A 27,474-nucleotide genomic window follows, 5' to 3' on the forward strand; every position below is an offset into this window, starting at 1 on the left:
TTTGGTTTAAAACCAGTTGAGCAGAGGTGTTTTAGTTTAGAACCAATAAAAATAGTAACGTCAGATAATTATCTTTCTGTTTGAATCCCCAAGGGTGACTGGGGTATAGAAATAAGGTCATTTGGTCTTTTCCCGACCGGCAGTAAAATGCTTGCCTAAGTGGGGCGTCCGTTTGGATGTGCGGGATGTATCAAGTTCGCAGTCACGTCCGGTCAGAAGGGGGACGTTAAATCCGATGCCTCGTGTAAAGAGAGTGCCACGCTCTTTGCACGTTAAGAACTCTTGCAACCACTCTTTGAGGGGTCCGTAGGTGGTCTGTTGCAAGGCAAAATTTCGGTCCCTATCCAATGTACCCTCATTTTCCAGTGGCAGTCCAAATTTCCCTGACCATCATCCCAAATGGCCTCTATCGTATGAACCTACCTATTGTATTCATTGTGAACTTGTTCTCGTCCTGAATATGCATGAAATATTTGCCACTGGACGTTAAGCAACCAACAATCAATCAATCTTTCTATTTGAGGTTAGGTATTTGAGTGATTTTACCTTTTATTGTAAAATCTTCAAACCGAACAAGGAGGTTGGTTAGTTTAGGAAGCTTGTTCTGGGATTTTCTTTCCAGAAACATATTTGAAAACAGTTTATCTTTCGACCTAGTTTAAAACATGGTTTGAAAAACAAATTGAAACTTCATCAGAAATACCAAAACACTGCAATCAATTTAGAGACAACAAATACGCGCTCGACTACAGATTTGTGTTTGAAGTGAATGTAATCGTTTCTTTCTATGAACTAACCTTTTGGAAAATGGCAGTAAAGATTTTAAGATGATCAGTAATATCTAATCCTTCCGGTGTGCTTTCTGATAATTCCTCGTCATCTTCGTGTTTTTCGTCCTCAAAAACATCACACTGAATCTGAAGATCTTCGTCATCTTCATCCCTGAGTTTATGTATGAGGTCAAGCAGGTTCAAACCTGAAGTTTAGGTGTAAATGTAATTTTACATAATTATCGGAAATAATTTGTTGTATAGCTCCGAGAAATTACTGCCGAATAGATTTATAAAAAAATATATTTGTATATGATATTAAAAGTGATATGGTGAGATAAATGTGCAGGATCATGTGTTTTTTATAGTTGATCACAAAGAAAGATTTCATTTTTCCTATTGCCAACTTCCCATTTTTGAAAAAAAAAATCATAGTAACTGAAACAGTCTATTGCTTTTTTGTACATGAATTTAAAAGATGTACTGAAGCATGTTACATTTGTATACTCAAAATTAAAAATTTCCCCACTTGCAAGGCTATGATGTAAAAAACTAGTTCGATCAAGATCTTTAACTTCACAACATCGACGGTTGTCACAACAGATTGCTTTTTTCGTTTTTCGACCTGCTGCATACTGGTTACACATTACTGCGATTCTTCGTTGTTTAATTCCAATAATTTCTGTTATAGATTCTAAATCTGCACTTTCCAGACTGATGTGATTACTAGTGTTGTCGTGTACCTAGTTTCTAGATAAGAACTGTTGAAATTTATGAATCTATGAATGGCAAGAGACATTCACTTACTCTGTCACATGATATTGTCTTCATTATTGTATGCTTGTCTACCCTTGTCTGTATGTTTGTTTGTACTTGATTCAACTGACGTCGTTATTTTACTATCCTATTTATAAAGATGTGTTTTTGATAAATGATTTGGAGTTCAATAAACAGGAATTTATATAAGTAGCTAAATTTATAATGTTATAATTTTCTAAGGCTGCTAATGAAAATCATATATACTAACTGATAAACATAAATAACAGACCTACCAATAAATTCATTCCTCACTCGTATTCTGTCTTCTAGTTCTTCAGTGGCTACCAAAATGCAATTTACAAATGCAACAAGCGTTGTTTTATATGGTATCAATTCAGCTGTTTTCAACTCGTTTACTATTAAGCTAAATCTGTACCGCTGTCTTTTTAATGTCTAGACAAAAACAATGTTGGAAATAATGAGTTTTAACTTTTTAATTTAAAATTCTTTATATGCTGTAATTTTGTGTTTATTTAATCTTAGAAACAAGTAAAATTATTAAAAAAATATGTAATCGGCTCATACTTAAAAAAATTAAAATGAGATATTTACATGACTCCATACTATTTCCGAACTTACCATAACATCGATGCTGTATGCATACAACGTATGCATCAATTGATTTACGTCTACTAGCCATATGCTAATGTCATAGTATAATATGATGTTTTAAATTCAAAACACATTTAATATTTCAATAATCGATTCAAACAGGTAAATGTCAACTGATATTTATGCACAAATCCGACCTATTTTGGTTTCTTTTTTCACATAATCTTTATGTATTTATTGAATATCAAAGTCAATAGCCTGTCAAATCATTGTCTTCTCGATTTCATTAAAGTATAGCATCCTGGTCTGACTCCGATAACATCGTTTGGAAGTTAGCCGCATAATGACAATATTCAGTTAAAAATGGTTAAAATGAAGACAACTATTTCATAAGGTTTTATTTGATTATCAAGCACAAATATCATTTACAAGCTACCGATTTGGTCGATCACAAATGATACGTTGCAGATAAGAAAAAAAAACAATCATCAAAACAATATACATGAAAATAAATATAGAACAACACGAACCCGACTAAAAAAATGGTTATGAACTCGTGAGTTCCGGAAAGTCCTGCTGAATAATGACTAGCGACTCTCAACTAGATACCAAATGTGGTAAAATATCTCCGTATGTATGATAATTAATAATCATCAAAACCTTTTACATAGCAAGCCTTGAAGACCCCCAGATTACAAATATGAACAGTATTTAACTTTGTTAAATGTTAAAACCAATTGTTATTTTATCCATCTTTTAAGGGCAATGGTTTATATTGGATGAACCTTTATTCAATCCTGTTGTTTAAACATGATTGATTTCTACAATAATATCTTTGAGTTGAAACTGATGATACCTGTCCTCTTGGTGACAGAAAATATCATTCCTTAAAAATATCGGTTAACTCTGTAATGACAATTACATTAGTATTCGATAGCCCGTAGTATCTATGTCTTGCGATAAATAATTAGAAAACAGAAACAATAATGAAATACTGACAAAATTTCACAATGGTTTGTTTTTATTCTTACATGAATAGTATGAAATACATGTATAAAAAAATATCCGTTCGGACAATATATCATGGACCTCAACAACAGTTGTTTTATATGGACCTTTAATATTATGGCAGGCATTTTTAATTAATATTTTAATTAGTATTTGAATCTAACAGTGTGTAAGTTATATGTTTTGTGTCTTTGATTTGTTTTAATTACTATGCTGAATGTACAGCGCCTTAGAGTATTTTTTATTTTCTATATAGGGCGCTCTATCTATTTTCATTATTATTATTATTATTATTGTAAAGTTGCTGGACACGACTATTATTTATTATGACTAAAAAAAGTCCATGATATGATTAAACAATATTTATAAGTGATGGTGTAAAAATATTTCGTTGATGAAAGAAATAATACTACTCACTCTGAAACTATCTAGTGCTTCTATTGTCAAATCATATCCTTCTTTGGAATAAACACACAGAGCAGACAATAATTCGAAAACTTGTTTCTTTACCATAACATTGTTTGTATCTAAGGCTGAAAGGAATAACATAAAAACTTGAACAGTTATGAAGTCTAAAAGTACCAGGATTATAAATTAGTACGCCAGAAGAAGCGCGTTTCGTCTACATAAGACTAAATGTTCAGCATAGAAAAAATAAGTTAAGTGATGTTCAAATATGTATCAAAGACATATCAATAGAAAAGAACATGTTAAGTATAAATGATGAGCAGTATACGTACCAGAATGCATTCTGAAGACCTGAATAAAAGGTATGTATGCAATTTTGATCGAGTAAATATACCCAAAGGCTATGATAGAAACATGTAAGAGGTAAAAGTATAGATCTCCTTTCATTATAAGTATAAGTTACTAAATTTTGATACTTAATATTATCATATTTATTAATGACGGATGTTAACACTAAAATCAAGTTATCTCGCATCTATGTTTTTGGTTTAGGATTTTCGGTCGGTGCTCCTTTGTGGTATTAGGGTAGATATGATTAGTTCAAGCATTTGACCACCATTACCCAAAGTTTGAATCAATTTCAAAACATGACGAACAGGGTTAAAGGTAGAAGAAGAGTTCAGTGTATCGTATCCGATCCCATTCAGACATTTTTCATCAATATAATATAACTGGCGTTATAGACACATTCTAATAGAAATAATAATGTCAGTTAATATCATGAACATGCGCTGTTTTAGATAATTGAAATTAAACATTTACAATAATACAAGACAAAGACGATTTTCTCCGTATCATATTTGAGTTCTGTCAAGAGAATATATTACAAGGTTGCAAATTAAACAAAAACAGCAATTTGCGTCCCCGAAAACAAATGATATCGATTTTTTACTACCTTCATTATTACCTTTATAGTCTAGCTTAGAAGATTATTACTCTCTGTCTATTTTTGTCCTGATACATACAATGCCATTGTTTAAGGTCTCTTGTACTCAAAATCAATTCACTTAAATTATTTAAAATGTGTGTTGACGTTATAAAGCGGGAAATGGATACAAAGAAGGAAATGAAACAGAAATTGTTCTCATTTTCTAAAATAAAACAAAGAAATATTTGATATCAAATATTTTTTCTCGTAACTTTTTAATGCTATTTTCCAAAAATCGCCTAACATGGCATAGTTTTATATTTTCTTGAAGCACTATCATTTTCCTAACTTGCCATATTAATACTGATATACAACGTATGCATCAATTATCTACGTCAATTAAACAGCAGGAAACTGAAGATATTGCAAATAGTATATCATTGATTATGGTTCATGAGTCAAAAACAATCAATGTGTGCATATTGGTGCTTGTTCACATTACTGTAAGACGTGTCACTGTACTTTTCTATTCCCAATTCATGTATTTGGTTTTGATGTTATATTTGTTATACTCATCGGATTTTGTCTAATGCTTAGTCCGTTTCTATGTGTGTTATATTTTAATGTTGTGTCGTTGTTTTCCTCTTATCTTTAATGCGTTTCCCTCAGTTTTGGTTTGTTACCCCGATTTTGTTTTTTGTCCATAGATTTACGAGTTTTGAACAGCGGTATACTACTGTTGCCTTTATTGTGCATGTTGTATGAACTTCAACTCTCTTGACATTAGATGCGTCGATAGGGTAAGGATTTCCTGTCATGAGCAATTTGTCTTTACTAATACCTCAGGATTCATTTCCGGTTAAAAGGTATCATGCATTTTTTCTGAGTATGTTTGAACAAAAATTACTCGGATTCATGAATATTGGTTTCATCTTTCGGCAATAAAGGAAGAAGATATCACGAGGATTACCATCTTAAATAGCCGTGTTACAAAATATTGTATGTCTGATTATAGTTATCAAAGGTACTAGGCTTATAATTTGATATGTCAGACGCGCGTTTCGTCTACATAAGACTCATCAGTGACGTTAAGATCTAATGAGTAAGAAAACCAAAACAAGTACAAAGTTGAAGAGCATTGAGAATCCAAAATTACAAAAACGGCTTAGGTAATCTATGACTGGGATAAGAAAATCCTTAGTAATAAGAATAATTCATATTTTTGCAAACTGAATAAACAAAATTTCTCAGGAAGTAGACAGGTAAACTTTAAGAACAGTAAAATTGAGACAAAATTTTTTTTTTCATTTCACCTATATCGATTTAGATACCTTAGCTGCAGGTAAAATTAAAATTAAGATGACAAAGCGCACGACATGTCTATACACCTATAAAAATTAGAGTACTTAGTATAATTGACCGAAACATTTTTAAATAATTGCTGATTTTTACTGAAAATGGTAGCTACATATTGCCATGATGTGTAAATGGTGGCATGAACACTGCTAGATCTAAATATTTACAATATAAAATTAAAAATGGCAACAGGGGAGACTACAACCGGATTAAAGAGCAGAAAATAGCTGAAGGCCACCATTGGTCGTCAACACAGCGAGAATATCCCGTTTTCGGAAAAGGTTTCAGCTGGCCACTTAATTCAAATTATGCGTTTCAATAATACAAGATCAAATGTTACTTTGTTAATATGAATTCACTTAATTCACCTAATTCCTTAAAAACATCGTTATAATGGCTATACGAATATACTTTGGAATATCCGTAAACTGTTAAAATCTGCATTCACCTTTTAAGCTAGACAATGAACGAATCCCCAGTGGGACATTTCACGGATTATCATCGGGATTTTCATGGCGAAATGCAATAAATAAAAGGAATATAATTGATACAGAGTCTAAACAAGGTTTATTTCACAGTATAAGGGGGAAGAGCACATCTTATATGTTTTTCTTCATTCAATTGTACTGTCATATGAAGGAGAGTAGAGCGAATATTTAAGTACAAAAAAGACTTTTTTGAAACCAATACTTTTAGTCACAACTACTATAGATATAGAAATATCTAATTGCAAATCAATGGTGAAGTTGGGTTTGCTGTGATGCAGGCTTTATAAAATACCGACAAGACAAGATTTTCATTTTGTATTTTTCTTTTGACTCGTGCAGTTACTGTCATTTGTATATTCCTCCTATCTAAGGATCACTCCCTAAGAATAGACGTAACACACAAGACAAAAATTTGACATAATTATTTCATTTGTAAAGTGTGGATAGTATAGCTTTAAAGTGTTCCCAATGATGATCTGGAATAGTCTTTGTAATGCTTTTATTGTATTGCATTACTTCACATCACGATTTCAGAAAATCATAAAAACTTGACCGTATTTATAGCTGTTTCATCATATCTTGAAAAAGAGACAATGTTTACTACTAGTATTGAAATTTGTGAGACGAGATCAAACAAAGTATTAAAAATATACAAACGGATTAAAAAATATTTTTTATTCCTTGTTTGACTTCGAGAATAAGACAAGAACAGAAAAACGCTTTATTAGAAATTCTTGGAAAAAGTTTAAGACCTATTCCGTCTAATTATTAACTATCTTTTGTTGAAATTGTGTCCTTTAATTCCAAATTAATTATGCGTAGTCGTCAGTGTTAGAAAATAGGAAATGATGTGAAATTAGTGTCTTTATTACAGAACTTTGAGTCATTGTTATTAACAAAATTGGTTTTTGACAACAGCATAGAATAATAATTAAATATTATAGTCGGTATTCCATGATAAAGGTAATCACTAGAAATAGAGGCTAAAGTATTCAATGTAAGATTTTAAGGTTTTTATTTCACAAAATATCTAGGGTTCTGATTTCAATACCCAATGTGTATGCTCAGAACACATTTAAAACGTTTTGAACATACATTGTAATATATGTGTCTTATTAACAACAATATTCAATTGACCAAGTAGGTCAACTTTTCGAAATTTTCCGTTACCTAATGCACTCCCCAGTTTCTGAATCGAATAAGATCTCCATCAGGATATTTTTATGCAATCCATCAAGGTATTTATATTACAAATTTGCCTTAAATAATGATGGAAAAGTTTTAAATATTAGTCGCAACAGGTTTTCTTTCTAGTTCTATAAACATTTTCGAAATTTTCCTTTGACTGATTCAGACGATTCGCAAATTTAAGAATCGACTAAGCTCTCCATCTTGTCATTAATGCTCCATCGGGGTATTTCTATTAAATACATGCTAGAAAGGCTTCAAGTTCTGTAAAAAATATCATTGAATTTATTTTATCCTGCCATTAGGTACAGCCCTACATATATGCTGTATCTGTATACGTATCTATGGAACGAGGGAAGCACATTGATAGATATTCACAATTTATCGGGGATAATGATAGTTTATTGGTCGACCATTATAGATGTACGGTGTAAAGTATACTTTACTGTTGATCATCATAGATGATCTAATTAATGTGACTCGCGCGCAGACAATGATAGTTTCTTCTTTGATAATGCATTAACAGTCGATTAAGTGAATTGTTTCGACAATGATAGTTAACCTCGACCAAGTATATTAAAACACGAGTCGTAAGTTCGATGATTTTGAATAAAACCGGAAATGCTTGCCAATTGTAAAATCGATTTTGATTGGCGGTCAATTTTTTTCTACTGTTGCTTTACGAATTGACGAAAACGACAACACTTCAAGAGAGTGGATGGAAGTTAATTCATTAAAACAATAGTTACTCTTTCTAAAACATGTTGTGTGGATGGAAGTTCATTCTTTAAAACAAAAGTTACTCTTTCTAGAACATGTTCAACAGGTTGTTTGAAAAATTGAATTTCGGACTTCACAAATTGAGACATCCTTGTAAAATAATAATATATTATTACAAACGATGTTGAAATAATAATACTCGAGTTCAATTTGAAATATTTTCCATACGCTAACCCTCATAATAAATCTTACCATTCACATATAGGAGTAAACAAATACTGACTTGTAAAAGTAAGAAACAATAGCAACAGTTGACTAAGTGATTGTTTGCTACAGTCAATTAACAAAAACTTTTCAAGATCCTGTATCCGCCACAGAGTAGACTTTAAAAAAACACCTTCATGTATATGTCAATACTTGTTCCGTCAATCGATGTGAGTGCAAAACGACTCTGTTGTACAACGCTTAACTCGTTTACAAATATTGATTTTGTAAATATTGGTTTCATCACACTTGGACACAAAAATATAACTTGATATGATATCTCAATAACATTTCTTTTTTGTTTTAATGGAATCTGTCTGTTTTGTCAAAGGAAAAATTTATAATGAACAAATCAATTACAAAATGTATCATTGTTTTTAATGCTTAATAAGTTGTTTTATCAAAGGAAAAAAGTCATAATGAACAAATAAGTACGAAGTTCTTATAATAAAGATGATAACTTCTTTTCCATTTAGTAATAAAAGAAAATCCATGTAATGAATTAATTATTTTTCATTTCATTTTATGGACTTCGTTTCGTTACTAGACGATGAAAATGTACTTTTCTTAATTATTTAGTCTTTTATTATCTTATAAACTAATTTCAGATTCCTAAAAGGGGAATTCATGAAATACATTTTATACATCTGTACTCTTAAACGTAGCTCGTAGACAATTAACTATTTTTATGTTATGATATTGTCTGGCAAAATGAACGCACTATATACCAATAAAACGGATATGAATCGTAGGATTCTGGAAACGCCAGAAAAAATAATCCACGTAATTATTATTGAATAATATAAGGATTGGTAAGCATTATATCTGGTACTTTGACGATCAAGCCTGCTTCCTTAGTACTTGTATTTTGTATAGTGCGTTGGACTCTATATTTCGTATGGAAACATGTTGTTATTCATTCGTTTTATGTGTTTTGTCATTTGCTTTTGCCATTTGATTAGGACTTTCCTTTTTGAATTTTCCTCGGAGTTCAGTATTTTTGTGATTTTCCTTTTTTCTTTTTTTTCTTTTGGCCTCTACATTTCTTGTCAGAAAAAAAAACAATTGTAAATCTAAACATTGGTTTTGTGACTTTATATCTTGCATTGTGACTGTTACAATTACTTGGTTGCCCATCCCCTTTAAGTTTAATTTGTACAATGGTCTTTGTCCAAAAATCCACACAATATAAGAATATAATTTGAGAGTGTATCATGCCTTGAATTGTAGACATAGTTGCTTGAAAACCGGTTTTATACGCAAACATGATTCCACATTTTTTTTTCAGAAATGACAAGTTTTACTGGAAACTTAAAACTTCATATAATACAATTTTTTAATTAGATTGTGCTTTTTTAAAAATCAATAGTCATTCTACCGATCTGTTAAAATTTTAATACAAAACAAAAAAGTTGTCGTATATATAGAACCTTAAGCCTTGCACTGTTTGATTTTCACGCCATTAATAATGGCAAGGGACTTCGTTCAATATAATGGAGGTTTTATTGTAAGTTCATTCAGACACATAGCATTGTCCTATAACGATTTTCTATCACGATCAATTGGGTTTAGCGGAATTAAGTTATATAAGCATCTTTACTTCCGGGAATATTCCTAAAGGATTGAACTATAACAAATTGCAACTTTTCTACACCAAATGGTCTAAAAAGTTATGTCATCATACGTGATTAATATAATTTCCTCAGACATCGTTAACAGCTCAATACGTTCACAAACATAAAGTTAATAAAATCTAGACATTTACTAAAGAACGGTCGTTGATGTATCACTTAACAATGAAAAAGATAACGTACATGTGGTGTCAAGTGCATGCGAGCAACTTATTAAAAAAAACGCGCGACATCCCGTGTAGAAATCAATTGGTAACACATTGTCAATTACCCATACTGGCCATAGCTTGGTGCGATTTTTTTAGAATTGTTAAACATTTCAAATATTTCAATACGGTATGGGCTTTGTTCATGTTGAAAGCCGTATTCATCAAAGGTACCAGGATTATAATTTAGTACGCCAGACGCGCGTTTCGTCAACATAAGACTCATTAGTGACGCTCATATCAAAATATTTATAAAGCCAAACAAGTAAAAAGTTGAAGAGCATTGAGGATCTAAAATTCCAAAAAGTTGTGCCAAATACGGCTATGGTAATCTATGCCTGGGATAAGAAAATCCTTAGTGTTTCGAAAAATTCAAAGTTTTGTAAACAGGAAATTTAGAAAAATGGCCACATTATTGATATTCATGTATTCAGTGTCCTATACATGTTTATAACCATGTCTATTGGTCTCTTGTGGATACTAGATGTCTCATTGACATTAATACTACATAAGTCTCCTAGGTTTTATAACTATGAAAATGTTTTCGAAAAAAATTACCAAGTAAATTTCAATGTGGCATATTCTCTTTGACTATACATAAATCAACCTGTTCACAAATTAAAGTAATAGCGCAAGTATTCAATTTCACATTTCCAAACAAACTACAACATTACCGATACATTATTTATCATGCTAAATGAAAACCAAAGAAAGGCATAAGGACAAGAGAATATTTCCCTCCAACATAACTGTCTAGGAAACAAACGCGCTTAATTAGTGCTGAATCTCAGCAGATTTTAAAATACAGACCATTAAATGCGACGAACAAGTAAATTATATCTGACAAATAACCGATCTCGCTTTATATCATTTTTTGTAAAATTGATATCTATATGGAAATCAACACAAACACGCACTGTTACGCTTTAAAACTATAGATATGTTTTGTTTAGAAAGAAACCAACTTAGGTATTCTTACTTTAAATATATAGTTAACTTATATAACATGGTTAAAAATGTTGAGGCTTTCAATTAATGTCGACGACAATTTTTAAACCATAAAACATTACCGGGGAGTATGAAATGAAACTAATGCAAAACGCAATAATTTTCCAATATTTCTAAAAGTAAGTAGACTACTATTCTTTACAAATAAATCAACAAAATAAAATGCATGTTCATACATTACAAGACAACATGCGTACGTGGAATTAATGACAAAATAACATCTTGTAGCTTGATTAATAGCAATGTACTTCGAGAGTACAGCATATTTCACATTTAATTTCATCTTTCTATCCGTTTTACTGAGTACATTTCTATCTTTTCTCATCCGTTCAACATTCAAACTAATTTAACAATCATTGCATAGGACTCGATCCAAATAGCAATCACGTGGAAAACACAAACATTAAGACGAGAAACTCGTTTATATGATAAAGTTTTTGTAAACTACAGCGTCAACATAATTGTGTCAAGATAGAAAATCAGATTGACATCCAAGTTGACAAAACTACAAGTGCGGCAACATAACTTAATATCCTATCTATTTAGTAGCTAGAGATTAGGTCTAATCTCATTTTCAATATATATACAATGCTACACAATGTTGTTACATCTCACCACTACTCTACTTTCATCAAATCGATCAGCGAGAAAATAAAGTAACTAACTGTATGTCTTATGTCGAAATACATTTTCTATAGCTGCTATCAAATTAACCGATCTGTCAATTACTTTCCTATGTCTCTTTTAGAAGATTTTGCATCTTCATTAAAGAATACAATAGAATAAAACCATTTATCAAGTAATGTTATGGAGTTCTATTGAATTAGATCTTAATATATAACAATCAAGTAAGAACAAATTAAATGGAGCATTGTTTTGTGTGTTAATGTGTTCTTGTCGTACTAACATTGGTATTTTAGAGTTCAGAGTGTTCCTTTACTTATTTTATTGTACGTTCTTCGATGCTCCTTTTATCTTTCTTTTAACGATCGAAATTAAAAGAAGTGGAAAAACCTAGTTTTAATCGTCCCACCATGTGCACATAAGATAGGTTTAATAGAGTTCAGAGTTTTTCTTAACTAATTCTATTTTACGTTTTTTCAATGATGCTTTTTTTCGTCTAATGATCGAATTTAATAGAAGTGGAAAAACCTAGTTTTAGCCAACATGTCCATGTAATAGTAAATGTATATGGTTCATGTGCATTTGTAATGAAGAACAGAACAGATGCGAGATGCACACATAACAGGTTGTTGGGCAAAACATATATGCGCTTAATATTTGAAAAAAAACTTTATCGCAAAGTATGATTTAGGTGATTTTCTTTTTATATGGTACTTTTAATTTTAATATATGCACCTTATCATTAACTTTTCACCGGCCTTTAATGTATTTCTAAAGAAGAAAACGATTGCTGATAATATCTTTAATTAAAACCTTTCTGAGAAGTGGTTAACACAAATTCCGATCTAAAGGCGAGTCTCCAGTATTAAATTCAGCCAAAAATAATGATATTTTAAGTTTTGACGTGTATCGATTTAACTAACTATGGTAGCACAAATAGCAAATATTTCAAAATGCTGTACTATAAAAGGGTCATCGGTGGCAAATAGGTAAACTTCAGTGACTACCAGCATGATAACACTGAGATAGTGCGTTCGAATGACGCTCATGATAGATGCATTCAACTCCTATCTTAAATAACTAGTATTGACATTTCCTGCCGAAGGTTGTCTGTTCTATCAGCGTATCCCGCCTTCCTTCACAAATAAAACCTGTCCGACACTGTTAAAGTGGCGTAAAACACGAGCCACAATCAAAAAAAGAAATAATAAAACAAATTCTTCCAAGGTAGTACATGTAAGCGTATATTTCAAATATGGACTGTCATGTGATTTCTTTCATGGTCGTCATTACGAACTTATTGAACATAAAGTAGATAACATTTGTCAAGGTGTTATGATACATTGATCCTGTAAACACATGTCATTTTTTTAAGCTTCACTCATTATCTTAGTTTTGTATACGGAATATCAATCAAGAACCTTCCTATGCTACTTTGACCCAATCAAAGATCTAGAAGACCTTTTTTCTATTCGAACTTATTGACCATTAAGGGGTGAAATTCTCCCTAGGTGCTTTGATACATAGATCATGTAAACACATGTTCATGCCTAAAGCTAAATTGCACTATTGTCGATTTTTGAAACTGAAATCTTTAGTCAAAATAAAAATATATATATATATGTCGCGTATAAAGATCCATTTTTTTTTTCGTTCTTCTTCACCGATAACTTTCACATATTTTATTTTTAAATAAACAAAAAGAAAAGACAAGAGTGCACACGCTGAAATGTCTCGCCTTCTATACTAATCATTGATATTATGTTGATAGTCCTAAGTATAAAGCTAAGTTTTATTACAACTGTCACATAAACTTAACATTAACCAAGATAACTAAACAAAGACCAATGAACCTTGAAAATGAGGTCAAGGTTAGATGAACCATGCCAGGCAGGCATGTACAGCTAACAATGCTTCTATACAACATATATAGTTGACCTATTACTTATAGTTTAAGAAAAATAGACCAAAACACAAAAACTTAACACTGTGCAATGAACCGTGAAAATGAGGTCACAGTCAAATAAAACCTGCGCGACTGACATAAAGATCATAAAATATTTCCATACACCAAATATAGTTGACCTATGGTATATAGTATTAGATAAAAAGACCAAAACTCAAAAACTTAACTTTGACCACTGAACCATGAAAATGAAGTCAAGGTCACATGACATCTGCCCGCTAGACATGTACACCTTACAATCATTCCATACAACAAATATAGTAGACCTATTGCATATAGTATGAGAAAAACAGACCAAAACACAAAAAAACTATAACCACTGATCCATGAAAATGACGTCAAGGTCAGATGACACCTGCCAGTTGGACATGTACACCTTACAGTCCTTCCATACACCGAATATACTAGCCCTATTGCTTATAGTATTCGGGATATGGACTTGACCACCAAAACTTAACCTTGATCACTGATCCATGCAATGAGGTCGAGGTCAAGTGAAAACTGTCTGACAGACATGAGGACCTTGCAAGGTACGCACATATCAAATATAGTTATCCTATTACTTATAATAAGAGAGAATTCAACATTACAAAAAATTTGAACTTTTTTTTCAAGTGGTCACTGAACCATGAAAATGAGGTCAAGGACATTGGACATGTGACTGACGGAAACTTCGTAACATGAAGCATCTATAAACAAAGTATGAAGCATCCAGGTCTTCCACCTTCTGAAATATAAAGCTTTAAAGAAGTGAGCTAACACCGCCGCCGCCGCCGCCGCCGCCGGATCACTATCCCTATGTCGAGCTTTCTCCAACAAAAGTTGCAGGCTCGACAAAAATGAAAAAAAATCATTCACTCATTTATTATGGATGTATAAGGAATGTCGATCAAAACCTTTCCTACGCTACTTCGACCCAATTAGGGATCTAGAAGTCTTTTTTTTTTTTCTCGCGAAACAATTTAATTCAAACGATTACCTTCTTCGACTGTTACGAAAGAATACAACCTGACAGTCGTTTGTAAAAGAAATTGAAACACCATTAATCCAATTTAATTAGACACGAGAACTTCGATAATATGAACTGATTTAGAATCATTAACCGAAACAGTATTACGACAAACAAGGTCACCTTGAACATAGTGAAATTAATTATTATATTGAAGAAGTGCTTTAATCAGAAAAGCACAATCTACAGTTTAATATATTTGCTGTTAAGTCAAAACGATTTTGAATTGAACACAATTTGAAAGCAATAAATGCAGTTTGTCTTATTTTCATTTTCTAAAACATTGTAATCACAGTCTCGTAGGTTTGCCTTGTATATACATGTGCAGAGCGGGCATTAAAATGGGAAATTTCTAGAATTGGAAGCTATGAACTTTCACATATTTAACAATGAAAAATGACTCGTATTAGAACAGTCGTTAAAATCAATCAGAACAAACTCCATGCAAGAACTTGATACATTAATATCGTCCTTGACGAATTAAACATTGAAAACCAATGTGTTGTTTTGTCGAACTTTCCAGACAGAAAAGAAATATCATGGCATTACATGTAAATGAAGAAATAAGGAGATGTTGTATAATTAGCAGTGAGACAGCTATTCGTCAGAAACTAAATGACAGAGACTTATACAATTAAAGGTCACTGTAAGGGCTTCAATCATGAACAAAACCCACCCCATCCAGAAAAATAACATTATATCCCACACACCTAAGATAGTGGTGTAAAAATACAACATAAGAGTAACACTACTGGTCACTACATGACTACTTATACAATGTTTAGATGTCATCAACTCTGGTGCCTTTTTAATACCAAATTTATACTTTTATTTTTTTCTAACCAAGATGGTATCAAATTTTTAAGTATGGAAGCCATTGTCATTAGTGTTTTTAATATGAAAGGAGCGGCAGTATATCAAATATAGACAGACTTTTAAAGGCATGCAATATAACACTGATTGTTTTTATGAAAGAAGCAAAATGATACTTAAATGACAAATCGTTATTACCGATTCCGATGAATATACGAGTAGTATACACTAAATGAGAAATCATTATTGCCGATTCCTTATATTATACGAGTATAACACAGATATCATGGTATGAGATAAGGAAAGGAATTGATGAATTAATTTCTCTTTCGGAAATATCTTGATAATCCGTTTCCTTAAAATAGTTATTATAAATAGCAGTTTTTCGTTTAGATCAGATCATAAGCTTTAGTTTCTCTTAAATTCAAAATTGTTAGTTTTATGTCGTAGTAAAATATTTGTTATTTCAAGATACAAGAAATTAAATTTATTTTTGGTTATTTTCAACAAAGAACTATTAGATATAAATTCTGCAACATGCAAACGAACATTTTAATTGGATAACAAGAATGTTTTTAAGTTCAAAGAGTACTACATAAAGACAGTAGTATAGTGCTGTTCAAAAATCGATTGAAAGAAAACAAATCCGGGTCATAAACTTAACCGAGGGGAACATACCAACTATTAGAGGACAACAACGAAACAACAGAAACACTGAAGTGCAACAAAAACAAACGACAACGCAACATACATACAAATAAACTATTAGAAAACAACTGCCATATTTCTGACTTTGTACAGGACATTTTAAGAAAAAGGCTGGTCGAACCTGATGTTGTAGCTATCCAAACCTTGCGCTTTATGGCAATGTTAAATATACCGCTAAAATTACAATTTTCAAAATTAGAACTAATAGCAGTGAATCCCACTTTCAATGTTTGGGAGGAAAAGAACAGTTTTAAGGCATAAAAAATAGAAATGTGTGTATATCAAAGCAATACTGTCTCGACCAAAATAAATCTTTTAACATGTTTGAAGTGTCATAAGTGTGAAATAGTTTTATGGATATCATATAGTTTCTTTAGCTTATTCTCTTACAAACAAGAGTGCACACGCTGAAATGTCTCGCCTTCTATACTAATCATTGATATTATGCTGATAGTCCTAAGTATAAAGCTTAGTTTTATTACAACTGTCTCATAAACTTAACATTAACCAAGATAACTAAACAAAGACCAATGAACCTTGAAAATGAGGTCAAGGTCAGATGAACCATGCCAGGCAGACATGTACAGCTAACAATGCTTCTATACAACATATATAGTTGACCCATTACTTATAGTTTAAGAAAAATAGACCAAAACACAAAAACTTAACACTGTGCAATGAACCGTGAAAATGAGGTCACCGTCAAATAAAACCTGCGTGACTGACATAAAGATCATAAAATATTTCCATACACCAAATATAGTTGACCTATGGCATACAGTATTAGATAAAAAGACCAAAACTCAAAAACTTAACTTTGACCACTGAACCATGAAAATGAGGTCAATGTCACATGACATCTGACCGCTAGACATGTACACCTAACCATCATTCCATACAACAAATATAGTAGACCTATTGCATATAGTATGAGAAAAACAGACCAAAACACAAAAATTTAACTATAACCACTGAACCATGAAAACTAGGTCAAGGTCAGATGACACCTGCCAGTTGGACATGTACACCTTACAGTCCTTCCATACACCGAATATACTAGCCCTATTGCTTATAGTATCTGAGATATGGACTTGACCACCAAAACTTAACCTTGATCACTGATCCATGAAATGAGGTCGAGGTCAAGTGAAAACTGTCTGACAGACATGAGGACCTTGCAAGGTACGCACTTACCAAATATAGTTATCCTATTACTTATAATAAGAGAGAATTCAACATTACAAAAAATTTGAACTTTTTTTTCAAGTGGTCACTGAACCATGAAAATGAGGTCAAGGACATTGGACATGTGACTGACGGAAACTTCGTAACATGAAGCATCTATATATAAAGTATGAAGCATCCAGGTCTTCCACCTTCTGAAATATAAAGCTTTTAAGAAGTGAGCTAACACCGCCGCCGCCGCCGTAGCCGCCGCCGTAGCCGCCGCCGCCGCCGGATCACTATCCCTATGTCGAGCTTTCTGCAATAAAAGTTGCAGGCTCGACAATAAAATTAATTTAGCTAAAGCGTGGGCACATGTGGTTAAAATAAAAATAAAAAGTTTTATCCTGACTATGTGATGGACGAATTGTGTATGCCAACCTTTAATAGAATGGAAAAACAAAGGTAAAATGGTAGCCATTCATGACATAAAATCAGTACAATTGTTCACATGTATATAAATGTAGCTTTCAGATATTTGCTATAACTTTAACTATATACAATAAACAAGGAATTATTTGAATTTGAAATAACTTTGAATTCTGGAAAATTCATTAGAAATGTATGATGAAAACTAATCCAACCAAATATGGTTATTCATAATTCCTTGCTTATATTATAAACAAACAAAATGAATTATAATGGATTACGCCACTTATAGCAAGATGTATCGATTATTCTGACGACTAATATGTCTGGTTGCTAGACTAGACCTATATATGAACCGAGAAGTAAAGAACAAAATAACCTTACCATAATTTATGATATTTATGAAATTTATTTTGTAACAATAATGAAACTGAAGATTTTAACAAATTTCAAATAAATAAATTCTATAAAAGAAAGATAAATCAAGATAATAGTAAAATTAAATTTTTATCGAATTAAAAAAAGGAAAATTAAAATTTTTGTTTGTCTCGTTATTGATATACAAAGTACCTTGGTATTGTCAATTAAAGTTTTGGTAAGAGTAATGTATTACACACAATGAGATTAAGCGATGACAACAACAACTATGTTTACAAATTGATCAAAAAGTATGCAAATACCAAGACACAATCAACGATCGAAAGTATAAGGTAGAAAACAGCATGGTGAAAAAAGACGAAAAGACAACAACTGCCCAAGAAACACTAAAAAGAAAACTAATGTCTACGCAAACAAACTAATTATAGATACTAGGATACAATTTTAAACTTACGCCAGACGCGCGTTTTGTCTTCAAATAACTAATCAGTGACGCTCGAATCCAAAAAAATTAAAAAGGCCAAATATAGAAGAAAGTTGAACAGCATTGAGGACCAAAATTCCTAAAAGTTTTGCCAAATACAGCTAAGATAATATATTCATGAGGTAGAACAGACCTTACTTACAACAGATGAACCATACTTGTTGGGTTGCCTGTTTGATAAGTAACACTAGCATTGTTTCTCATGACATTCCGAAAATCAGTCGCATTTGGGGATACTACTTTAAAAGGAGTACAGGAATTGGTTATAAAATGCTTCGATCGAACAAATTCGTGGTAATCGATATCTTAGTACGTTCCAACTATCCTTGATAAAAGGTTTCAATCATCTGCTTCTTTGTGTATACTTTTAGCAATAGCAGATAGGTGATTCGTGTGCATTTATGGTGAATAAAATTTATGAGAGGGACACAAGACAGGTTGGAGGGCAAAACTTATTATTATGCGTCCAAAAAGTATCTAAAAAAAACTTTATCAAAACGTTTGATTTTGTGATTTTCTTTTTTCTTTACTTGGTACTTTTAACTATAATACATGGTGTTTTGTCATTAGCTTAACACCCGCCTTTCGTGTTTTTCTACCCGCGGTATACGTCCGAAATAGAGAGAGTTGCCAACCCCTTTTTCACTATCCTATTTGCCCTCTTTGATTCAGGTCAATATCAAATTGCACTTTGTAACAAGAAAAGAAAATGTACTTCTGGGCTGTCGATTCAGCGACAGTGTAAGTTCATTACTATTCTTATGTAATTCCATAGTGTATTATATGAAAAAGTAATACTTGAATTAAATTTAAGAGTCTGTGACATTTTGCGAAAATGCTAGAAATTACTATGCAAAAGATTTTTCATCTTCCTTATTGCGACATTGAACCGTGGCTTTTCCAATGTCTGAAGCTTTAAAGCAATAAAATATATGAAATTATATAAACAAGAAGGGTTCTCAACAGTTGATATTACAAAAAGTTAGTTCATATTTGTACAATTATTATCAGACGTGAATGCAAAAATTAAAAGAATCTTTAAAAAAAATTTTTTTTTATCTAGATTCAAACCGAGTTGAACTTTATATTTTACAACTGGTTTGAGGATGATTGAATACTTATGATTTGATTGCATCTCTCAAGTTACCCCTCACTTAGACAAAGTTGTTATTAATTTGACACACATTCTGTGTCAATATTAAGAATACGTTCAAGATGCTGTTAGACTAGAGTTCAAAATTATGGCTATAGAGACACGAACATAAACGCACTGTACAAAAAAGATTCATTTGAAAGCTTTTAAAAAGGTACTTTTATATAACTTTGATACGGTCTCATAAGCAATCATATCACATCTTCTTTTTCCAATGTATCAAAAAAAGAAGATGTGATATGATTGCTTATGAGACAACTCTCTAGCAAGACCAAATAACACAGAAATTAACTACTAAAGGTCACCGTACAGCTTTCAGGAACTTCTTAGGAGGAAAGATAAGAAGTTAGCAATATCCTTTAACTCTACTTTCCGCTATATAGATGACGTTCTTTCAATAAACAATTCAAAATTTGGTGACTATGTGGAACGCATCTATCCCATCGAATTGAAGATAAAGGATACTACAGATACAGTTAAGTCGGCTTCATATCTTGACTTACATCTAGAAATTGACAATGAGGGTCGGTTGAGAACAAAACTTTACGACAAAAGAGATGATTTCAGCTTTCCAATTGTGAACTTTCCATTTCTAAGTAGCAACATTCCAGCAGCACCTGCATACGGGGTATATATCTCCCAATTGATACGATATTCCCGTGCTTGCATTTCCTATCATGATTTTCTTGATAGAGGGTTACTGCTCACAAGGAAGCTATTAAACCAAGAGTTCCAAATGGTGAAGTTGAAATCATCCCTTCGTAAATTTTACGGACGCCATCAAGAGTTGGTTGACCGTTATGGAATAACCGTTTCACAAATGATATCGGATATGTTCCTTACGTCGTAACTACAATCCCCTTCCCTTTCATGAATGTGACCTACCGAATTAGACTATTTACCGGATTTGTAATCACATAAGCAACACGACGGGTGCCACATGTGGAGCAGGATCTGCTTACCCTTCCGGAGCACCTGAGATCACCCCTAGTTTTTGGTGGGGTTCATGTTGTTTATTCTTTAGTTTCTATGTTGTGTCATGTGTTCTATTGTTTTTCTGTTTGTCTTTTTCATTTTTAGCCATGGTGTTGTCAGTTTGTTTTAGATTTATGAGTTTGACTGTCCCTTTGGTATCTTTCGTCCCTCTTTTTTCAACAATGAGCCGCATAGTCAGCTATAAAATGCCCCGAAATGACAAATGTAAAACAATGCAAACGAGAAAACTAAAGTCAAAACCAAATGAACGAAAAGCATGGTCTGTCATGTGATTTCATGTGAATTAACTTTTTTATGATTCTCATTACGGACGTGTTGACCATATAGTAGATAAAATCTCCCTAGGTGTTTTGATACATTGATCCTGTAAACACATGTTAATTTCTTAAGCTTAATAAAATATAGTCTATTTATAAGACAATATTACCACATAATAATATATATTAATATATCACGTAAACAGATATATTTTCTTCGTTCCCATTCATCGCCAATTTTCACAAATGTCACTTTGAGATATTTTATTTTTACATTTTTAATAGAAATGAAATTAAAAAATGTGTATATCCTCCACTCATTTACTTAGGGTTGTATAATGAATGTCGATTAAAAACCTTCCTACGCTACTTTGACACAATTAGGGATCTAGACGTCCTTTTTCTCGCGAAACAATTTAATTCAAACAATTACCTTCCAGTTCTTGAGCTGTTACGAAAGAAAAAACCTGACAGACATTTGTAAAAAAAAAATTGAAACACCATTAATCCAATTTAATTAGACACGAGAGCTTCGAGAATATGAACTGATTTAGAGTCATTAACCGACACAGTATTACGACAAACAAGAAAACCTTGAATATAGTGAAATTAATTATTATATTGAAGCAGTGTTTTAACCAGAAAAGTACAATCTACAGTTAAATATATTTGCTGTTAAGTCAAAACGATTTTGAATTGAACACAATTTGAAAGCAACAAATGCAGTTTGTTTTATTTTTATTTTCTAAAACATTTTAATCACAATCACAAAGATTCGCTTTGTTGATACATGTACAGACGGGCTTTAAACTGGACAATTTTAAGAACTGGTTGCTTAGAACTAAGATGAAAATGAAAAATTACCCGTATTGGATTAGTCGTGAACATCAACCAGAACAAAATTCATGCAAGCATTTGTTACATGAATGTCGTCATTAACTTAAATCAGACACTGAAATTCAAAGTATTGCTCTATCGGCCCTTCCATCTAGAAAAAAAATCTAGTTTGCATGGCATTACATGTAAATGAAGAAATAAGTAAATGTTGTATGATTAGCAGTGAGACAACTATTTATCAGAAACCAAAATGACCGGGATTTATACAACTATAGGTCACTGTACGACCTTCAATTATAAACAAAACCTACCCGTGGAGAAAGCTTTAAAAGTCCTTGGCGCTACAAAATGCGAAAAGATTTAATGAAGAATTCAAGCTCAGAGCAGTAAACCAAAAAATATACATGACACAGTAACTTACAACCACTATAAAGAGACACTTGACTTGTGACAGACACATACTGAAATTGGCGTGCTGAAACATGTTTTGAGCACTGCTCTAACCTATAACATATTTGTGAGTTCTCCCCTTCTCTAAGATGTCATCAACCCTGGTGCCTTTTTAAAACCAAATTAACACTTTTACATTTTTTTAATCAAGATTGTATTACATTTTTTTTCTTCTTTAAACTGTAGTGTAGGGAAGCCATTGTTATAAGTGCTTTTAATGTGAAAGGAGCGGCAGTATTTCATATATAGACTTATAAAGGCATGAAATATATCACTGAGAAGCAAAATGATACTTAAAAATGAGAAGTCATTATGACCGATCCGAGGAATATACGAGTATTACACATTAAATAAAAATCATTATTACTTATTCCAAGGAATATACGAGTATAACACACAAAATGAAAAATTATTAACACCTTTTCATTATATTATAAGTCGAGTTTTACACACAGATAGTTTGGTATAATATGAGGAAAGAAATCGATGAATTAATTTCCCTTTCGGACAAATCTTGATAATCCATTTCCTTAAAATAGCTAGTATAAAGAGCAGTTTTTCGTTTTAGATCAGATAATAAGCTTAAGTTTCTCTTAAATTCAAAATTGTTAGTTATATGTCGTTGTAAAATATTTTCTTGTTTTTAAAATACTAGAGATTAAATCTATTCTTGGTTATTTTCAACAAAGAATTATTGGATCTAAAACCTGCAACATGCTCAAGAACGTATTCTCTCGAAAACAAGTGTTTGGTGAAGTTCAAAGAGTTATATCCAAGAAGCGTTTTAAATAATGCAAACCATCTGTATTATTGATTCTAATTCTACATTGGTGTCAGCTCTGTTTTTGTGGAGTGCTGGTTCTTTTTATTTAATCAACTGTTATATTTTCTCAGCTTTTTTGCATTAACTTCAATAATTTCTATTCCGTCCCGGGGGGGGGGGGGGTGGGAGGGTTCGCTGTTGATATTCCACGGATCATGACTTATTTGTTTAATCATATAAACAAATAAAAAGGTTTCCAATAATTTTAAAGCAATTTTTTGATGAAAAATGTTTGTTTGAGGGGTCATAAATGTGAATTAGATTATTTTTAGGGTCAATATTTAGTGTCATCATCTTATTCTGACAACAGTTAAACTAGTGTAGCTAAAACCCGGAAGATGTGCTAAAATAAAAATTGAAAAATAAAAAACTGTTATCAAGACTTATGTGATTGGCGAATTGCATATGCCCATCTTTAATACAAAAACAAAGGATAAAGTGTATTATCAATCCATGCAACAAAATCAGTACAACTGTTTCATACATATAAATGTAGCTCTCAGATATTTGTTATAGCTGTATATACTACATATTAAACAAATAGAGAATTATGAAGGATTACCCCACTAATGCTAACATGTATCGATCATTCTGCAGACTGGTATGTCTGGTTACTTACAAAATTAGACTGATATATGAACCAAGAACTATATAACAAAAGATACTGACCAACATATTTAACTGAATTAATGAAATTTATTTTATATACATTTTGAATCTGCAGATCTTTATAAGTTTCGAATAGATAGAATTCTTTCGAATGAAGATAATCAAATACTAGTGAATCTTTATTTCCATCAAATCAATAAAAGTAAAACAAATAAAATTTGTGCCGAGTTATAAATATACAAAGTACCTTGGTATAGTCAATTAAATTTTGGGAAAGTGCTAGGTACTAAACAACCCTTTTTATAAACAATGAGATTTCGCGTTGAAAAAGGAACAAAACAGACTATGTTAATATCAGAGATCGTCATGTTAAAAAAGTATGCAGATACGTGGACACATTAAAATATCGTAAGTTAAAATACGGTAGAAAACATAATGGTTTAAAGAAAAAAAGACGAAAAGACAATAACTGTCCAACTTAACTAAAAACTAAGCAATAGATCTCAAAAACAACAGATGAAGCACACAGGTGCATCAGAAAAGTTTGAGATTCCTGTTTGATTAGTACCACTCCCCTTGTTGCTCGTGACAGATGACAATCCGATAATAAGCCCCATTTGATGATATTACTGAGACGATGAAAAGAGGACAGGAATTGGTTATAAAATGGTTGATTTGAACAAATGTGTGTTGACCTACGACATATATTTCATTACAGCCAATAATGTCAAAATTTCACGTAAAAACCCTTGATTCGTCAGAAGAACCCTTTGAATCGACAATTCCTATTAATGATTTTTTTTTAAATGAAACACAATCTCTTATCTCTGGATCATTATACAAACGAATATATGTACTCCATTTTTACAATTATGTTCTCCGCATGCAATTGCTGTAGATCAGTTTGTTTCATAAGAAAAATAACAATGTGAAATTTAAGTGATGTGTTTATGGTAAGCCTAGTTCTCAAATGAGACTTTTTGTCGTTTTATTGAGGAAAAGTTAGACAAATGAAGACGCAGATTATATGACCCACATTTTAAAATAATAATGAAACTGCATGCAATGCATAACAATGGAGACTTTATTGTTTGATGAAAAAACAGACGATATTTTACCTATTAATATGATGTCACGGCCTGACATGGTTTTAAAAATAATAAGGTATAATACTGCTAGACACAGGGGGTAACATAACTTTGTATTTATCTATGTGAAACCGTTCAAAATATTTTACAATGTACGACAAATAGCTGTGTTTGTATGTTGTTACTTCTACAACATACCGGGTGCCATGACAACATGGCAATAATGTATTCGTTCTTTATAGCTTCGGAAATATAAATGTTTTAATTTTCTATATATAGAAATTATTGCTTTATCCTATAACTCAAATATTGAACTTAAAAAAAACATTTTCAGAAAATCTCGGTAAATCCTTGATTTCAAAATTAAATCGTTTCAACAAGTATCTAATGTTGTGTGAATTTTAATGATAAAAGTCAATTCCAGGCATTTCTAATGAATATCCTTTGTTTGACGTAATGGAGTTGCAATGACTGTTTACAAATGATAGCATATAAATTCAGAATTTGATGTATTCCAGACATAAGTTCAGTTTGTCTGTAGAAGAAGTGAAAGATTTAAGAGTTAGTCTATGTCGGTTCAAACGCTCTCTTAGATCTTATGTTGCATTGTTATTTAAATTGAACTTATTTTATTTGATTTGAGATGTCTTAAGTACAAAGCACAGGTTGGAACGAGTTTGATAAGAGACCTAGCACCAATGAACTTTTTCTGCGTTTTCAATTAATTGGGAGGAGGTTATGCTCGATGATAATATATTAACTGCAATGCGCGGAACTAAATTTAATGTAATATCTGTCAGGTAATTCGGCTATGTTCATTACGAACTTCTGGACTGGACTTCAATTAGGATACTCCTCCCATATCAAACGGTCGGATTATGTGAAGATCAATATAACCAACAGAATGAAAAGAGAATATAAAGAAAAAACTGTTTAAATTTTACAATTACTACATGCATCCCTTAATTAACTAATAGAGCATTCGACAAAAGTCACTGAAACGATACTAAGACGTAGTGTTTCTAGATTCGACCTCGGAGGTTTTATAATAATAAAGTTTCAGATCAGACCACACAGGCAAAACGTATCTATTTGTCAACTGAATGTCCCCTTAAATAATTAAATCAAACATTTATTTATTTATTTAAAGGAACTTGCAACAACAGCAAAAAAAGAAAAACGTTATATCGAATATTGCTTATACAAAAAAATGTATCGGACAAACCAATTAATACATATAAAATGGAAATTACAAAACGAACATTCTACACACATCAAGCCTCGGAAAGACAAATTACTGTTATAAAAAAGAAACCTTGAAGAAGTATTTTTTCAAGTAAACTACAAACAAAATAACTGCGGGAGTGTTGAGCGTGCCAAAATGTAAACTTTTCTTGATTTGAAACAGACGTTACAAAAAAAACCACTTGATTATAAAGCAGCATTTACCTTCTATTTTAAAATAGATCACGACTAAGTGAAAGATAGAAATTATAGTGATGAAATTGAAAAGAAGGCTTTATAAATTCCGTTTTAAAACAACAACAAAATTACAACAAAACTTTCTTTTAGATGAAAAAAAAGGTATATATTGTTACCTGAAGCGAATTTTGGAGCGTATACCGAACTACTAAGACACTGTAAACCAATGGCAGAGTTCATTACTGTCTTGATACACATGACACATTCCAGACGTAAAACCAGTGTAGAAAACTGGCCGGAATATTTTCCTAAATTATCTAAACATTCAAACAGTAATTCAAGTCCATTTCGTTTTAGAAAATCTCCCATCCATCGCTTGTCGTTACTTCTCAGTTTCTTTCTCAGTCTATAGAAATTGATAACAGAAGGATGTCGTAGCAGAAAGACACACGACTGTGCCAGGAACAAGTCTGTGGCAATAGCTGCCAAATTAGTGTCCGAGTTGGACCTTTGTAACTTATGTCTTTGTTCATGGTCTTCATCAATGTCGGACTCCACATCAGAGAGAGACGTCTGATTTTGTACTCCAGTGTTTTCTTGATAGAAACATGACCTTTGTTTTGAAAGGCGTTTCATTGTGTTTTGATCGTTAAGCAGAAGATATTTCTAATGTCAATATCCCAGTCGTCTTGTTACGTTAGACTGTGATAGCAGCAAATAGATTTAAAGCACTGTTGAAATTGATAATTTGAAATCCTGTCATTAAGGAAAATTGATTATGTGGTTGGCATATTCAACCTATTATCCGACAGTCACTGCAACCAGAATGTTTACATAACACATAGCAGATGATATCTTGCCAAGTTCGTGTCTTACGCAATTTAATAAATTTCTCAAATAATCTCAGAAATTGATTTA

At 31.9% G+C, this 27,474-nt stretch overlaps 1 protein-coding gene across 11 annotated transcripts in view; it reads right to left on the minus strand.

Moving 5' to 3' along the window:
• Window positions 1-27,474, minus strand: part of LOC139485550 (inverted formin-2-like) — a 77,075-nt gene that overhangs the window by 19,296 nt on the left and 30,305 nt on the right. For 10 of the 11 annotated variants that reach the window (XM_071270111.1, XM_071270107.1, XM_071270109.1 and 7 more), the window contains 3 exons: window positions 3,567-3,682; window positions 1,823-1,982; window positions 798-976 (listed from right to left, as the gene is read on the minus strand). In XM_071270111.1, the coding sequence (XP_071126212.1) occupies window positions 798-976; window positions 1,823-1,982; window positions 3,567-3,682 (455 nt within the window). Of the gene's footprint in view, window positions 1-797; window positions 977-1,822; window positions 1,983-3,566; window positions 3,683-26,732; window positions 27,318-27,474 lie in introns of those variants that run through there. The other variant, XM_071270114.1, reaches the window with a different exon arrangement.

Source organism: Mytilus edulis, chromosome 8 (assembly GCF_963676685.1).
Source record: "Mytilus edulis chromosome 8, xbMytEdul2.2, whole genome shotgun sequence".
Lineage (NCBI taxonomy): Eukaryota > Metazoa > Mollusca > Bivalvia > Mytilida > Mytilidae > Mytilus > Mytilus edulis.